The sequence below is a fragment of the Cavia porcellus genome, unplaced genomic scaffold (genome assembly GCF_034190915.1).
Source record: "Cavia porcellus strain 051 isolate PalLab524CR breed Dunkin Hartley unplaced genomic scaffold, mCavPor4.1 scaffold_3, whole genome shotgun sequence".
In the NCBI taxonomy this organism is placed as follows: Eukaryota; Metazoa; Chordata; class Mammalia; order Rodentia; family Caviidae; genus Cavia; species Cavia porcellus.
The window spans coordinates 67237062-67252062 of NW_026947486.1; the positions used below are offsets into that span (position 1 = coordinate 67237062).

At 45.6% G+C, this 15001-nt stretch overlaps 1 protein-coding gene across 5 annotated transcripts in view; it reads right to left on the minus strand.

Moving 5' to 3' along the window:
* Nucleotides 1-2785: 2785 nt before the first annotated feature.
* Tsc22d3 (TSC22 domain family member 3) overlaps nt 2786-15001 on the minus strand; it is a 56474-nt gene continuing 44258 nt past the window's right edge. For 2 of the 5 annotated variants that reach the window (XM_013150211.3, XM_003467583.5), the window contains exons 3-4: nt 5439-5490; nt 2786-4340 (exon numbers count right to left, since the gene is read on the minus strand). In XM_013150211.3, coding sequence (XP_013005665.1) covers nt 4110-4340; nt 5439-5490 — 283 coding nt within the window. In that variant the 3' untranslated portion in view covers nt 2786-4109. Of the gene's footprint in view, nt 4341-5438; nt 5491-5798; nt 5999-6154; nt 6533-15001 lie in introns of those variants that run through there. The other 3 variants (XM_003467582.5, XM_013150214.3, XM_013150213.3) reach the window with 3 other exon arrangements.

The following is a 15001-nucleotide window of genomic DNA, read 5'->3' on the forward strand; positions in this document are numbered from 1 at the left end:
ATAATGTTATGATATTTTCAAAATACTCTTAAGAGGCAGTGGTCTTGTACCTTTTTTTCTGAAGTCCTTCTCCCTGCAGCCCAGGTCCCAGTGATCTCATCTGCTCCCACGCTTCCTTCTCAGGATTCATGGCGACGTCTCCCTCTGTGGTTGTCCCCAGCCTGAGAGCACTGCTTCAAATACTTATTTTCTGCTAAAGATCTATCCTTATACTTTTGTTCTAATTTATTTGTAGAGACAGGGTCTCACTGTGTAGTTTAGACTGGCCTTTAACTCATTATGTAGTTGAGGCTAACCTTGAACTCTTGGCAACCCTCATGCTTCAGCCTTCCAAGTGCTGGGATTACAGGCATGTGCCACCACGCCCAGCTAGTTTTCTTTTTTAAATCAACAAATAAAATTGTTTATTATGTATAACATATTTTGAAATATATATATATATATACTCACAATGGCTAAATCTTGCTAACACATGCATCATTGTTCTAGTTTTCAAAGTCATGTCTATGCTTTTGTGGCAAATACAAGCAATTCTTTTAAAAGCACCACTGAATTTGGTTACTGTCTGTCCCTATGTCTGTCTGTCTGTCTGTATCTCTGTCTCTCTCTGTGAAAACTAAAAATTCAACTTCCATGGAGTTGGAGATGGTCTAAAAAATATTTTGAGCATTTAAAAGGGGAACCATAGCCCCATGGAATCAATGGGATAACACGAAGTCCTCTGGCTCCCAATTTTCTTGTCCATCACATGGAGGTAGATCCTAATTATCATTTTTTCTGAGAGCAGCAAAGAGTGCTCTTGTGATCCTTGTTTCCATGCTGGGAGGGCTGCTGCAGAGATGACAGGGTGAAGCGCCATAACTGGGCAGGGGTGGCAACCACTGTAAGTGTCCTTATTGTTCAGGGTCAGCTGAGCTCAGAATCCCAAAGTCCATAAAAGTCCAGGAGCAAAATGTTTTTCTACCTTTCTCCACCCTAGTTGGTTTTCTGTGGAACAACAACAACAACTACAAAGAACTCCTATATGTGAAAAACATTTAAAGTTCCTCTTATCTACTGTAGTAACCACCGCGGCCTCAGAAGTTGCAGTGTTTGTCTCTGTTTAGTCGGGGTTGCCTAGGCAACAAAGTTGTTCTCTTTTTACCACTGTGTGACCCAGGGGCAAGGTTTTTCCCCTTCTTGCGTACAGAAAGAGCCTGATGAACAGAGAGGTTTGGGGTACAGCTGTGCTACTTTATGCCTTTCTCTTTTCATCTGTTCTTTCTTGTTCAGCTGGAAATTCACTGTGGGAGGTCTACAGATGAGAGAAGTCTAAAATTCTCTCAGCTTGTTTTGAAAGGGGAAGCATTTGGGAGTAAGTGGGGATTGGGAAAGCACAAATAGGTAGGGTTGGCTGTCTGCGGGCTTCCAATGCACTAGTCCAAAGTTTGGATCTGCACCTCTGTGCAATCCACTTGTGACCAAATTTGTATGTGTAAACAACAAACTTGACATCATGAGTACTGAGGTTTGGAGCAGGTGAGGAAATTGAGGTTCGAGAGACTAGCAAGCAGAGATTCACAACATTAGGAAGGGTTCTAGCAAATGGAAAAGAACAGGTCAACATGTATGAACTTGAAAGAGAAAGAGGCATGTTGTTTTGATTATATTTGGACAGTGATATAACAATCTTGGTAACTTTGAGGTTTGTGGCTCAGGAAAATCAAAGAGTTATATTCTATTTCAAGGGACAAAGGGATAGGTGTATATGCTACAGGAAGAGATCAAATGGAATCACTTTGATAGGGGTGATTTTCTTCTTTAGGGACACAGTAGGCTTAAGGCTATGCTTAGGGGCCAGGATAGGTCTAGGTTAGGATGTGATACAGGAGACACTAAATGCTCCAGGGTAGCTAGTGAAAGAAATAGAAAAACAAAACAAAACAAACAAACAAACAAAAAAAAAAAAACACAAGAGAGATGCGGCCAAGGGTGGGGGGAGATAATGAACCCTAAAAATGAGGTGGAGGGAAGCTATAGTCAGGAGCCTTGGACTTAGCTCTGCCCACATGGCTGGGGATTTTACAAGTGAACTCCCTGCAATGACAGTAGAGAAACAACAATTAAAGGCATTTTTCTTCAGGTGGGGTGAAAGAGACAGATAAAAGGTGGATGGTTTTGTCACCTCATACATTTTCCATCTTTTTCTTACTGAGGCCCTCCTAGCTTCCTTTCCAAGATCAGGGATCACAGTGGATTGGCATTAAGGAGAATGCATTATGTGATATTTTCAGAAGAAGGAAGAGTCCCACTTGTGCTTCAGATTCCTTTCATCTTGCTACCGTGTGTGTGTGTGTGTGTGTGTGTGTGTGTGTGTGTGTGTGAGAGAGAGAGAGAGAGAGAGAGAGAGAGAGACAAGAGTCTTTTTGGGAGAATCCTTATGTATCTTCCTACACCATCCCCTCAAGCTGAGGGTGGGTGTTTCTTTGCTACTCATGAAGCTCTCATGAAAGTGAGAGCAGAACAGAAAGAGAAGGCAACAGATTTGAGTTCAACTCACATAACAGCTGTGTGACATTGGACATGTCATTCAGCTGGCTGAGTCTCATCTTCTTTACCAGAACAGTGAGGGTAGAGAGTATGTCCTTCACATAGGGATTATGTGGGTGACATATGACTCTGGATGTCACATAGGTCTGACACTTAGGAATGCTCAACAAATATATGTTGCATCAGAAAAAGTCTCCTCCCACTGGGTAAGGATCTTTCTTGCCCAGGCAATTTATACTCACTCAGATGCCATGTGTATTTTTAGAAAAAAAAAGCAAAGTTTTATTGAAACTTCAAGCTACATTTGAAAAATCAAAATTCAAATCCTGGAGACATACATCAGGATAAGGTGTCAGAAAGTGGAAAGTATTCTCTGTCACAGAACTTCCCCCAGACAAGCTCCCAAGCATATCCCCCAGACTCCATGGGATCAAAGCCAGGCCCTCATCCAACTCTCATCCACGGCAGGATGCTATCTATCTTTCTGTTCACCTGAAAGTTTTCACAATTTTTGAAACTTCTCAAACAGCAATATGAAGTCCAGTCTGATCTTCTCTTAACCCCATTCTATGTAGTCAGCACCAGTGAATGGTGGGTTTGATATTCAAAAGGACTTCACCTGTCTACAGTGGACAGATGGGAAAGGGCGACAGCAGCAAGGCATCTGTGACCATGTTCTGAGGCTGGCTCCTCTCTCTCTCTCTCTCTCTCTCTCTCTCTCTCTCTCTCTCTCTCTCTTTTACTCTTGAGTCTTACTTAACCTAAAAGACAAACTGGATCAAGCTGGTAAATGAACACAGTCAAAGAACTAGCTTTAAGATGTACAGGACCAGTCAGTATTCCCAAAGCTGGTTAGGCCCTTCGACACATAGGTGTATGTGTATATGTATACATCACTACACTAAGATAAAGATCTAGCCCTATGGGTATATATATGCATTTATGGCTATACAGTAAAACTATGCCAATACTAACCAAACAGAACTTTGTAAGCGGTCATCCCAAAGCTGTAATCCCACACTGGGCTGTGCACAAAGCCATGCATTATACCATATTAACCAACAGAAGGCTGACTTGGCTCAATCTCTCTCATCTGTGCCCCCTGCTCTCGTGAGGCAGTGGAGAAGAGAGGCTCCCTCTGCTTAAAACACAAGTGGCTTCTTCATAGGAACGGTCTTTGTTAGGTGAAGCTGTTGAAGATGTCCATGGAAATGAAAATAGACCCCTTCTATTTTCTGGAGCAAACTGGTGTCACATCTCAAACTACCTTTCTCCATTGCCAGTTACAGATAAGTTGCCCAGGCCCTGGGAGTCTCTAGGATATGGTGGCATTAGAGGCTCACTGGCTTGAGGTCACTAGGCCCCATGCAACTCAGCCTCCAGAGACCTGGCTGCTCTTTGTCAGGGGTCTGTCACTGGAGTGGACCCAGGTGGCCATGTCCTTGGGACATCTCTTGGCACCAGCTATGCTAGGTGTAAAGTTCTCCACGTGAGATGACGCTTGGGGAGCCAAAAACAAACTGGAAAGAACTAGGTAGAACAAGTTTAGTGGCTCTGCCCACCCTGTAGGACAGAGCCACTTACACTGAAGAACCATCAGGGGCCTCGGGGGCTTGTGGGGATTCAGGAGCTGGTTCTTCAGGGCTCAGCCTGGACTGGAACTTCTCCAGCTGCTCAGGGCTTGCCAGGGTCTTTAGGAGGGTGTTCTCACGTTCCAGCTGGGAGTTCTTCTCCACCAGCTCCCGAATTTGCTCCTTCAGGATTTCTACTTCTTCTCTCACAGCATACATCAGATGATTCTTCACCAGATCCTGCCATGGGAAGAAATGACAAGAAAGCCATTCTAGTCATTATTGTCTCTCCAGCACCTGCTATCAAGAGCCTGTGCTGGCCTTCATGTCACTGCCTTGCAGCCTGACCTCAGTGGCCTGGCCCTATAGCCCAATTCCTTGTGTACCCTTCTCTGAAGCACTTAAACCCTCACTCCAGGATTTGGGCCATGCCAGAGTTGGCAGCCTGGTTTTGATCAAGATAGCACTCCCTCTTCAAGTTTCTAATGACTTTCAAATGTGACTGTTTAGGCATCTTTGGAGTGAGACTTCAGCTTGCTGGTTGGCTCTGCTACTGGTCCAAATCAGGGGTGAGAATGGGGTAACTGTAGTGTACCCCATTCAGTTGGTCTGCCTTATAAATCTTCACCAAGAAAATAAAATCAGCATTTTAGAGTCTTGATCCAGCACAATGAGTCACAACGGTCCTCCAGCCTGTTTAGATAGGACATAAGACACCTGCTCTGGGGAAAGTGTAGAAATTACTATATCTTCTCTGAATCTGATGATTTTACTAGGGGCAGGGAACTGTGACATTAGGCTCCAGGGCACAATTAAGGGCTTCTAACTACAGGAAGCCCCAAGCTCCTGCTGCCATTTTGGCTGCTCAGTGGAGTCTGTCCTCTACCTGGTATGGAAAGGGAGAAAGGATTGGGTGCTTTACTCTCTGTTTCCTCCCAACTCCTGACCCCAGCCCAGGCTCTGCAGAGACACTGCAGTGAAGTTGCATCCAATGAGCTCTGGCTCCTGCCAACTGCAGGATACAGACAAATGAGAGTCTCAGCTCTCTGCTCTGCACAGGCCTGGGAGGGAGCCAGAGGCTGCTTCAAAGTCCTGGGATGGAGGAGTGGGGAAGGAAGGCTGGAGCTCAGCAAGAACAGACCTGGAAGTACTCTACAAGGTGTCTCTCTAAGCCCACCTAAGGTCTCAGGGAGGATGGGAACCAGGCACAGGGTTTTCCTGAGTCTTTGGTTAGTAGCTTTTATACCTACCCTCTCAGTCAGTCCTGCCCAGAGTTACATAAGCGGTACAGTAGCTAAGTCTGGGGATGGGTATGACGTGGGGATGCCACTCACTCACCATGGCTTGTTCAATCTTGTTATCAATGGCCACCACACTGGCTCCAGAGGCACTAAAAGACAAAAAGCAAAGCGACCCGTTACCCATCCGGTTCCACTCTGAGTACCTGGCAGCTGTAGGCAAAATCCTCCATCTCCCCCAGGCTCTTCCTTTCTTCGGCCTCTCTGGCCCCTGCAGGAAGCTGCACTTCCCCACCCAGGTTAGTACACCCGGAGCTCCGACCGATCCTGGCGGCGCGCGAGTCCTGGGGTGCACAGGCCAGCGTGGCCAGTTTGGCCAGCTCCAGCGATACACAAACAATGGGGGCACGCGGCCCAGGAAGGCCCCCGCCGCCGGCCCAGAAGGTCTGGGCAAACCTACAGGGCTCCAAATCTAGCTACCAATTCCTTCTCGGCTCAGAAGCTTCCGGTCTTCTCCCCACGGGTGCACCGCCTGCCCCGAGCCCGGCCTTGCCCGCCGCCCCTCTGCTTCAGGCTGCCTCTGCGGCTGTAACAGCTGCTTCTCAAGGCGCAGCGGCCGCAAGGACGCTCCGACGGCAGATCCCGGCGCCGCTGTGACCCCCCTTCCTGCGTCCCCTACCCCCGCCCCTTCCCAGGATGCTGCACCACGGGGAACAGGGACCGGCGGCGCACGACTCGCTGGGAGATCCGGCTTGGAGCTCAGCCCCCGCCGGCGGCTGGGCTCTGCTCAGCGCGGGAGCTGGGGCCAGTGGTTACCTGTTATCCAGCTTAACGGAAACCACATCCCCTCCGAGCAAGGAAGAGAAGAAGGAGATGGAGAAATTGTGCAGCTGATAGACCGCCACCTCCATGGGGGTCTGATACATTTCGGTGTTCATGGCTCAGGCTGCTGGGGATCTCTGGTCAGGCTTCGGGCTGGGCTGGGCTGGGCTGACAGGGCGGCCTTTGGCTGCTGGCGCGCTGCACCGGGCTGGGCTCCGCGCTGGAGTCTGGCCCCAAGGCTAGGAGACTGTGAAGGCTGCTGGGCGGACCCAAAGCCAGGCGAGGGCTCTGGCTAGAGTTGAAGGGAAGTGACTCGAGGGGTGTCAGTGTGTCACAAACTCCGAGGACTGCTAGCCCAACCCAGACTCTTGAGATATTTTGGCTCCTGCTTCTTTATATAGGAGGGGCCTGCTGCGTCACATGGCGTCAGGGGCCATGCAAATGAGTCCTGTACCGGGCTCTGCAGCCCAGTTAAACCACATCCCCTCCCTGCACCATGGGCTGGGACTGTAAACAGTTCAGCACTTTCTTGTGCCAACTGGCATCTCCAAAGAGGTCTCTGGAGATTGGAAAAACCAAACTGGAGCAGATTTCTAGAGAAATAGAAGAAAGGCTTAACACCTGGTTGAAAGTCCTCAGTAGAGGGCAGTGCTGCTTTAAAAGGGGCTTCTTTAGGTGTCAGTCACCTTAACATGGATGGTTTTGCAATTCTTTCACGTGTCACACTCCCTGGACACCCACCCTTACTGTTGGGAGCCTCACCTGTTCACTGCCCTTTCAGTCTCTCCTTTGCACACATACTCTGTCACCTGCATGTTCACTCTCCACAATGCATCTGTCCCCTAGCCAGATGGCCCACCAGCCTGTCCCAAGCCCTGAAATACATCCACTCACCTCTTCCTTGGAATGTGTGGGTGTAGGAGCAATCTGTCTGTGTACTGATACCTCCCACATGCACATATACATACATAAGTGTGGACTAGTTTGTGTATGCATGCATATGCAGAAGGTGTCTAGAAAACTGGGTAGGTGGACAAAGTGTATGGGGAGGTGGCTAGGTGGGCGAGAGGAGATGAGAGGAGATGGAGTATAAGAGCAGGCACTGGACTGACCACAGATGCCAGTATTTTTCTCTGGTCTCCACACCCTACTGTGCAAAGAAAGTACATCCAACATTATCCAGTATCTCATCTCCCTATTTTTAATGAAATTCTGTTAATTTCCTATAAATAACAGATGACAAGAAAACTACAAAGCAAGGCTACGTAGAGGACTCCAAGAAAGCATCTGTCTTGTGATGGATCCAGCCACACATCATAGAGGATGCTTTATGAAAAAAGCAGATTCCAAGCCACAATGAAAATGAAGTGTTTTTTGTTGAATAAGAGTTATGTTTTTCTATCAAAATATATTTTCATTCTTTTCAGCTTTTTTAAAAAAATTTTATTTAAGGAGAAAAGAAAAGAAAGAAAAAAAAACAGTGAAGGGGTACAAGTTATACAGATTAAAGGGAAAAATATAGCAGGATATAATATAGTAACCCACTTTGACTTTCTATTATCTCGATTTGAAGCCCTGTATTACTCTCACCATCTTGTTTTTGACTGAGGTTCCTCTATTCTGTTTTGCTGCATAGTATCAGGTTCGAAAGTTTAGGCATCAGCTGAGAAGATAATGAGATTCATTATAACGCCCATTCTCGTTGACTTTTATCTACATTCTTTTCAGCTTTAAAGCTAAAAAATGAGGCAAAAGGCTTGAAGTCTTTCCTCTGCTCCTTCCTATATCAGGCCTCCTGGTGGACAAAAAGTGGAATTGCAGCCAGAAGGAGCAACCTGACACGGAAAGGGACAGGTGATGCAACTGCCAGCTTTATTTACAGCAACTCAGGATCTTAAGAACACTGGGTTCTACCACATACACAAAACAGTAGTTTGTGTGAAGTAAGTCCAGTACCCATGAATCAGTGCTCTACAGGCTTTAGTCCAAAGAAATATGCTAATGCAGTCGTGTTATTGGAAAAGTACTGGGGCTTCTTATCAGCAAAGAAGGTAATTATTATTTGCTTCAGGATCATTTCTCTTAACCAGGTACCTGGCACTGACACGCTAGCCAAGGACCCAGCCAAGCCCAGTCTGAAGGCCTTGATTTCCTCCTGGCTTCTAGTGTAGTCATGTTACTGAACAGCCCAGTTTAGGCTATGATGTGGAGTCCCTCTGATAGATTTTAGTTGGGGAAAGACGTAAGCAATGGCTATTAAGTTTGTAAAGGAATGACCAGCAGAACTGCCCAAGTAAATCTGCTGTATGAGCTCACCTAACCTCACTTCAGGTGGGAGATAATGCCAATCTTAGGACACTGTTAGCTTCAGGTTCTCTGAACGTGGTGTTTGCACTAAGTTGTGTGTAAAGAACAAAGTATAGATTTATTTATGGGTGATCAAGAATGTTATCTGGGAAAACTTTCTTAAATCAGGAGCTTCTGTGTTATTGAAATTCACTGACATATTAATCAACCCTCTGTGCCACTCAAAGAGTTCTTGGTCCTGAAAGAGTCACTGACTTGATCGTTTAGTAGCTTGCTGTTTTTTTTTTTCCTACTCTTACCTACTCCAAGCGTCCAGGGGAGATGTTGAGAAGACAGGGGAATAGAGAAATTAGCTAGATTGGCGTGAGCAAAACATTGCCAGGAAAACAGGACACAAGTGAAACAGTTCTTTTGATGTGGACTTTCTTAGATGGAGACAGAAGCAAAGAAATCCAGACAGTTTGGGGAGGAAAGGGGAAAATGGTTAAGTTTGCTAGCAAAGCTACATTTGAATTGTTCAGTAATTATACTCCAATTAAAAAACAAGCTGAGTTTGAGACTCATTGACCATAATTGCTACCATAATGGAGCATTAGCTATGGACAGACACAGTGCTGCCTGTGCCACAAAGTGCAGCGTAGGCACCATCACCATCATTTTACAGATCAAGAAATCAAGGATCTTGGAGGAAGCTTGCTGAATGAGGGGAGTGCCCAAACAAATGAGTCAAGGCAGTTGGAGGATGAGCTGAAGGTGTCAGAGAGTAGCAAGGAGGAAAAAAGGGTAAGGAGTAGATACAGTGTCCAGGATGCCAGTAGCACTATTTGAGAAGTCCAGAGGCCAACTTTTTGAGTTCTGCAAGCATAGTCAGCTCTTGTGACACTTGAAGACCTGACAAATATCCAAGCAGTCCTAATGCCCCTGAGAAGAGGGCTTATATCAGTTCAAAAGGTAGTGAAACAGTCCTGAAAGAAGGCTAATTCTGTCTAAGACATAGGAAAAGTTAATGCAACTGAATGGCTTTTAGAATGCAACAGGTAGTCCTGAGGTATACAATACCCCACATGAGGTGTATGGTATGGAAATAACAGGAACACCCAGTCAAACCTTGAGTTCCTGGGGTCCCCACTCAGTGGCTCCCTTAATTAATTCTTTTCCTCCCTGTTCTTGCTCGGTTCAGTTTTCAGGAGAAAGAAGTCAACAGCAAGAGAACAAGATTATATCAGGGGTTTAGTTTTAAAAATCAAATTCCAAAAGGTGTCAAGGGCTCAGTCCATACTCAAGTCAATCTTGTATCCCCTGTATACCTCTAGTTCTGTTGTGTGAGAAATGATCACCTTGAAGCCTTGTAATCCTCAATTATCAAAGAATGACTAGATTCTAGTACGCAATAGAGGACAACAATGGAATCCAGTGTCCTTGCATAAGTATTTTCTGACAACAAGGACAAGGGAGATAGGGAACTAGGACAAAAGATGGGAGGGAGGTGGAAGAGAAGGAGAAACCCAGAGGTTTTCTGCTTAACTCTCGGCACCCCAGAAAATTCCTCTTAGAATAGCAATGCCAAACTTTGCAGTGGGTGGAAGAGTGTGCTGTATGTGATACATATTCTCTGATCTACTAGTCCTGAAGGATGAGCTTATCCTTGATCCTCTCAGCATCCTTGTGTCCTGTGGAGGTGGGACCACACAGGAAGCAGTGGCCTAGGCATTCCATAGCCTAGAAATTCCAAAGTCCATAAATGTATCCAAATTCATTTTCTTATATCCCACAGCTTACAATGTAGGGTGGACCCAAACCCAGCACAGCAACACTAACAGATGAGACAGGCCCTTCATTGGGCCTCAGTTCTAGCCATGGAACTTTGCCACAAAACAGACATAATCCACCCAGCTACTCTCCGGAACAACCTTCTAGTGGAGGGTGGCATAAGGAGGACAGGGTTAACTCTCCCCATCTCACCAGGCCCTGGATACCAACTTATTCTCTTTGAGCTGGAAGAAGTGTCTCAAGATTCCTACTTGTCTGTTCTAGTTAAAAAGCCAGACTCTCTAGGACAAAAGTCCTTCCTACTCTGGGTTCCCATGGGACAGTGGAACAGTGACTAGGCAAAGTCTGGGCAGCAGAAGCCTGAGGCAAGACCTCAGCATACTGATGAGGGGTGGGGAACAGGCTTTGGTGGGTATCATAGGCTAGGAAAGACAGTACGGGGAACATTTCACTTCTCTGTTTGTTGCACTTGAAGCACTGCATACCACACAGCTAGAAGGAAATTATTTATAGACAAGTCTTCCGTTTTTCTACGGGTAATGTTCCACCCAAGGATTTGGACATGTTGCCAGCCAAACACAGGGTCCTATGTCAGGAGAAGCAGAAAAAGACACAATGCTAGAGATATGGGGACAAGCCACAAAGCAAACAGTAGATTAGGAGCTGGAAAGGGAAACACAAAAAAGACACTGAGTACGACAACATTTTAGTACAGTGTCAGCGGGATGCATTTAAAGCTCCGCGCTACCCCCACTTGTCCACCTCAGTCCCCTTTTATATGAGATTCTGTCTAGTTCTAATTACTTACTTGTCCCTTTTTCTGAAGAGGTTAGGAGACTAAAGAGGCTGAAACACCATAGTTTAATTTGTCCTTGCTTTTGTCTTCTCTGTGTCCCTTTGGTTCTACTCCAGTGTAGGACAAAAGAATAAGAAGACCACTGCCACTTACATAGTTTGGCTTCATGGAAAAGCCCCAAAGTCCAGAAGGAGGAAAGCAAGCAAGAAAGATGGTGACAGAGAGAGTGCCTTGTTCTCTGTGGATCATATGAATAGCCCCACATGGCTAGGGCTCAGAGCCCTGGTTTGGGGGGACAGGCAAAAGGGAGGAGGATAGAGATGTAGGTGCAAAAGCAACAGCGGGGGGAGTCGATAGAGAATCCTGGTGGAGAGATGGACACTCTCTTGGAAAAGCAGCTCTAGCAAACAGTTTTGGCACACCCTGGCACTTAGATGATGGCAAGAGCAATGAATTGTGCCTTTCAACTCACTCCTGGACAGGGTCCCATGTGAGCTTCACAATCTCTCAGTGACACTATGGACAACAGTCAGAACCAGACCCCATTTCAACAAGGCATTCTCTCCCACCCACTCTCATTAAGAGGAGTCAAAAACTGTTCTTGTCAAGTCACCTGCAACACCTCAACTTTGATGGCCAAGTATGGAGAGGTGTTTTAGTATCTCAGCAGGACTGGAGTTACTGGCAGCTTATTCAGGAATGCAGTTTAAGCTCAGTGAATCTTAAATTTCATGAACCCTGTGCCAATATTTATGCTCATGTTTCTTATGCTTATGCCTTGCAGTTGGGAAAATTTACCTTCATAGTTTTTCCAAGCCTTCTCATTTTCCACCCTCCCCATTATCTGTCTACAAGTATGAAACAGATATTTCTTAAAAGTTTGTAAAATCAGCCTTGGTAAATGGAATGACAGTCCTTTACTTCTCTCCACACTCACTGCCATTAACACTGAATTAAATTCAAGTCAATTTGATTCAAATTTGATTCAGTGCTCGTTCAAGGCTCAAAGCACATTTCAGGCAAACTGATAATACAGGTCAAAAATGGTGTTCCTTTCAGAATATCCTGAGTCTATGACAAATTCTTAAGTTTTTCTTCACTGATCAGACCTGAATGAATGGTTTGCTTCAGGAAAAAGCCTAGGGTCTGGGGGTCCACAAGGGGAGCTTGAAGTTTGGGAGGACCACACCACTACACGACTGGGCATTACTTCACTCCACAGGATGGGCTATTTATCTTTTCTCCAATCTGTTCTTTGGAAAGTGGTCACCTGGATGAGAGTAACACAACAGTTACAGAGCCTGGCGATTCTGTGTAATACTTAGGGCTCCTCTGACACTAAGGTTGACAGCGATAAAACGGTCCAGAGGACAAGGCACAGGTACCATATTTGCTTTGTGAATTGTGGGTCCCTTCAGAATCCTAACCCTAACCCTAACTCTAACCCACTGGGAATTGAACTCTAACCCTACTAGGAATTGAACTCAAGACCTTGCACTTATCATGCAGGCACTTACGCTACTCAGCTGTATCCCCAGCAGAAGGGTGACATTTAAAAGGGCACAGATTCCTTAAGAAACAAAAGCATGGTTAATAAATACTGGCTTCTTGATGGACTCTGGTTCACGGGTCATGATGGGCAAGCATTTTGAGCCTCTGAGGCTCTCACATTGTGTTTCTGAGACCTAGCTTACCTCACAGCAGAGGTATTCACCATGGGATCGCTTGATGTGGCTCCTTGATTCTTTACTGTGGGTCTCTATGATTTGTGGACAGGGATTCTACAGATTGCAAAGGGGCTCTGCAGTGACCTCACTTCCAACCTTTGTTTCCTGGCTGGAGAGAATGCAGACCAGCTAGGCTGGAGGACAGCAGTGCGGAGGCAGGGCACACTACTCCCAAAACAAAAATAAAGGAGAGTGACAGGGTGAACTTCCCACTGGGCAAGGCTCCTAAACCATGGGAATAGTGTCGGGAACTCAAAGAACTGCTTGAAGGGGTTAAAGGAGGCCTCCTGCTTGGTTTAAGGATGGTTAATGAGGAATACAGGCACCATATCAGGAAAAAAGAAGCACAAAGCTTGTACACATTGATGCAAATGCCTTTTCTGATCCTTTCACACAATTTGATTCCCAGACAGAATTAGGCAGAGAAGGCCACAGTGTGTGTGTGTGTGTGTGTGTGTGTGTGTGTGTGTGTCTGTTTGTGTGTGTGTTTGTGTGTGTCTTTCTGGTACTATCAGCTTCTCCATGACACCAAATGGACACTAAGGCCACAAAACATGGCAAGATGGAAATGCAGGACATTCTAGTTCGATTCAGAGTGTCAAAAGCTGTGGCCTAAAGGTAAAAGTTGAGAAAAGATGTCTCTGAAGAGCCCCTGTGGTGCCACAGGCACTGAGACCTACTTTGTATGACACATTCTGATGCAGTTCAGCATATTCCAGATTGACCATCCATTCTGACATCTCTTTCTCTGTTGCTCCTAGAAGCTTGATCAGATCGCAAATGAGAGCTACTATTAGAAGGATAACCCTGAACCTATGCTGACTTCTTTCTAAATCCTTGGCAAAATTTCCCCTCTTTGTTGTGAGGAACAGATTCCTTTTAGGACACTTTACAGCTGTCAGTGGGAACTCAGCCTGGGCAGCTAGGAACATGGAAGTGGGCACTACAGTGGGGAAGAGAGAAAAACTCAAGTCAGAGAAGATGAGGGGGCTGATTTTTCTCAAACAGCATGGTCTGGTCAGTGGATCGGCACAACCTCCCTTCTACAGAAGCCAGCTATTCTATAGCCCAGTGGCTGTTACCACCCAGTCAAATGTGGGTCAATTCAGAGGTGTGTTTCATTCATCCTCAGAAACCTCGTAGGGTTGACAACAAAGACTGCCAGGACCTCTCAAACATGTTCATCTTTACCTTGATTTCGTCTGGGGTTCACCCATCCCTACTATTTTCACTCCATCCCTTGGCTGGGAGGCCCTCCTTGGCAGTGAGGCTATCTCTACTGCTCAGTGACTTCCCTCTCTCAAGGAGGAAGAATAGGAAGAATTCATGTTCTCTGTGGTGTGCATCAAGCACAGGTTTGGGCATTTTATTTTATTTTTATGTTTAATTTACTCTGTCTGCTAGGATTAGGGCATAGAAATAAACAAAGGCTGTGTTCCCCCCAGGGCCTGAACGTCATGGTTGCCTGACAGCAACAACGACTCTTTTAACCTCTTCTTTGCTCCTTCATACACTCAGTGTTGGATGTGGGATTGGAAGAGAAAGATATTTTAGGCCAAAAGCCTGAAAATTCTTAGTGCCACCATAAAATATCATTCCTGAGCCCTTCTTGGCAACAGAAATGGTAAGCACTGAAGTCACCTTATCAAATACAGATTTAAGGGCTATGGCAAGACTGTACAGATAAAACACAAAAATAGAAAATTCAAAGTATTGGCATTTTCTTTTAAAAAATAAACTTACATGGGGCTGGGGATTTAGCTCAGCGGCATAAGAACCTGCCTTGCAAGCAGGAGGTTGTGAGTTCGATTCCTGGTACCAATAAAAAAAAAATATTACAAATGTCTTTGTGTCACCAAGCAAAGACAGACGTGCCTAAGTCTTTGTGGGAGAAGCCTGATGCAGGAGAAGACTTAAAGGTCTGTGGACAACAGAGCATGATTGGCCTGACCAGGAAAAGCTTGCCAAAGCTCATATACATTAAAAAAAATAGGAGGAACACTAGCCTTTATGTCTTGGGATAGAACTCTTGCAGCAAACTAAGGAATCCTGGTCAACAGTTCTGACATTCTGTTATTTGCTAAAACTAACAGTACTGTGGAGTTTGTTGACAGAGTTGCAGAAGAGCTAAAGTAAATATGGAAACTGAGGAACAGCCAAGTATAGACAGTTACTAGCTCAGCAGTTGAGAAAAGTTTCATAGATAGTCTTTGACATCCTGGGAAACGTGGGCTGCACACA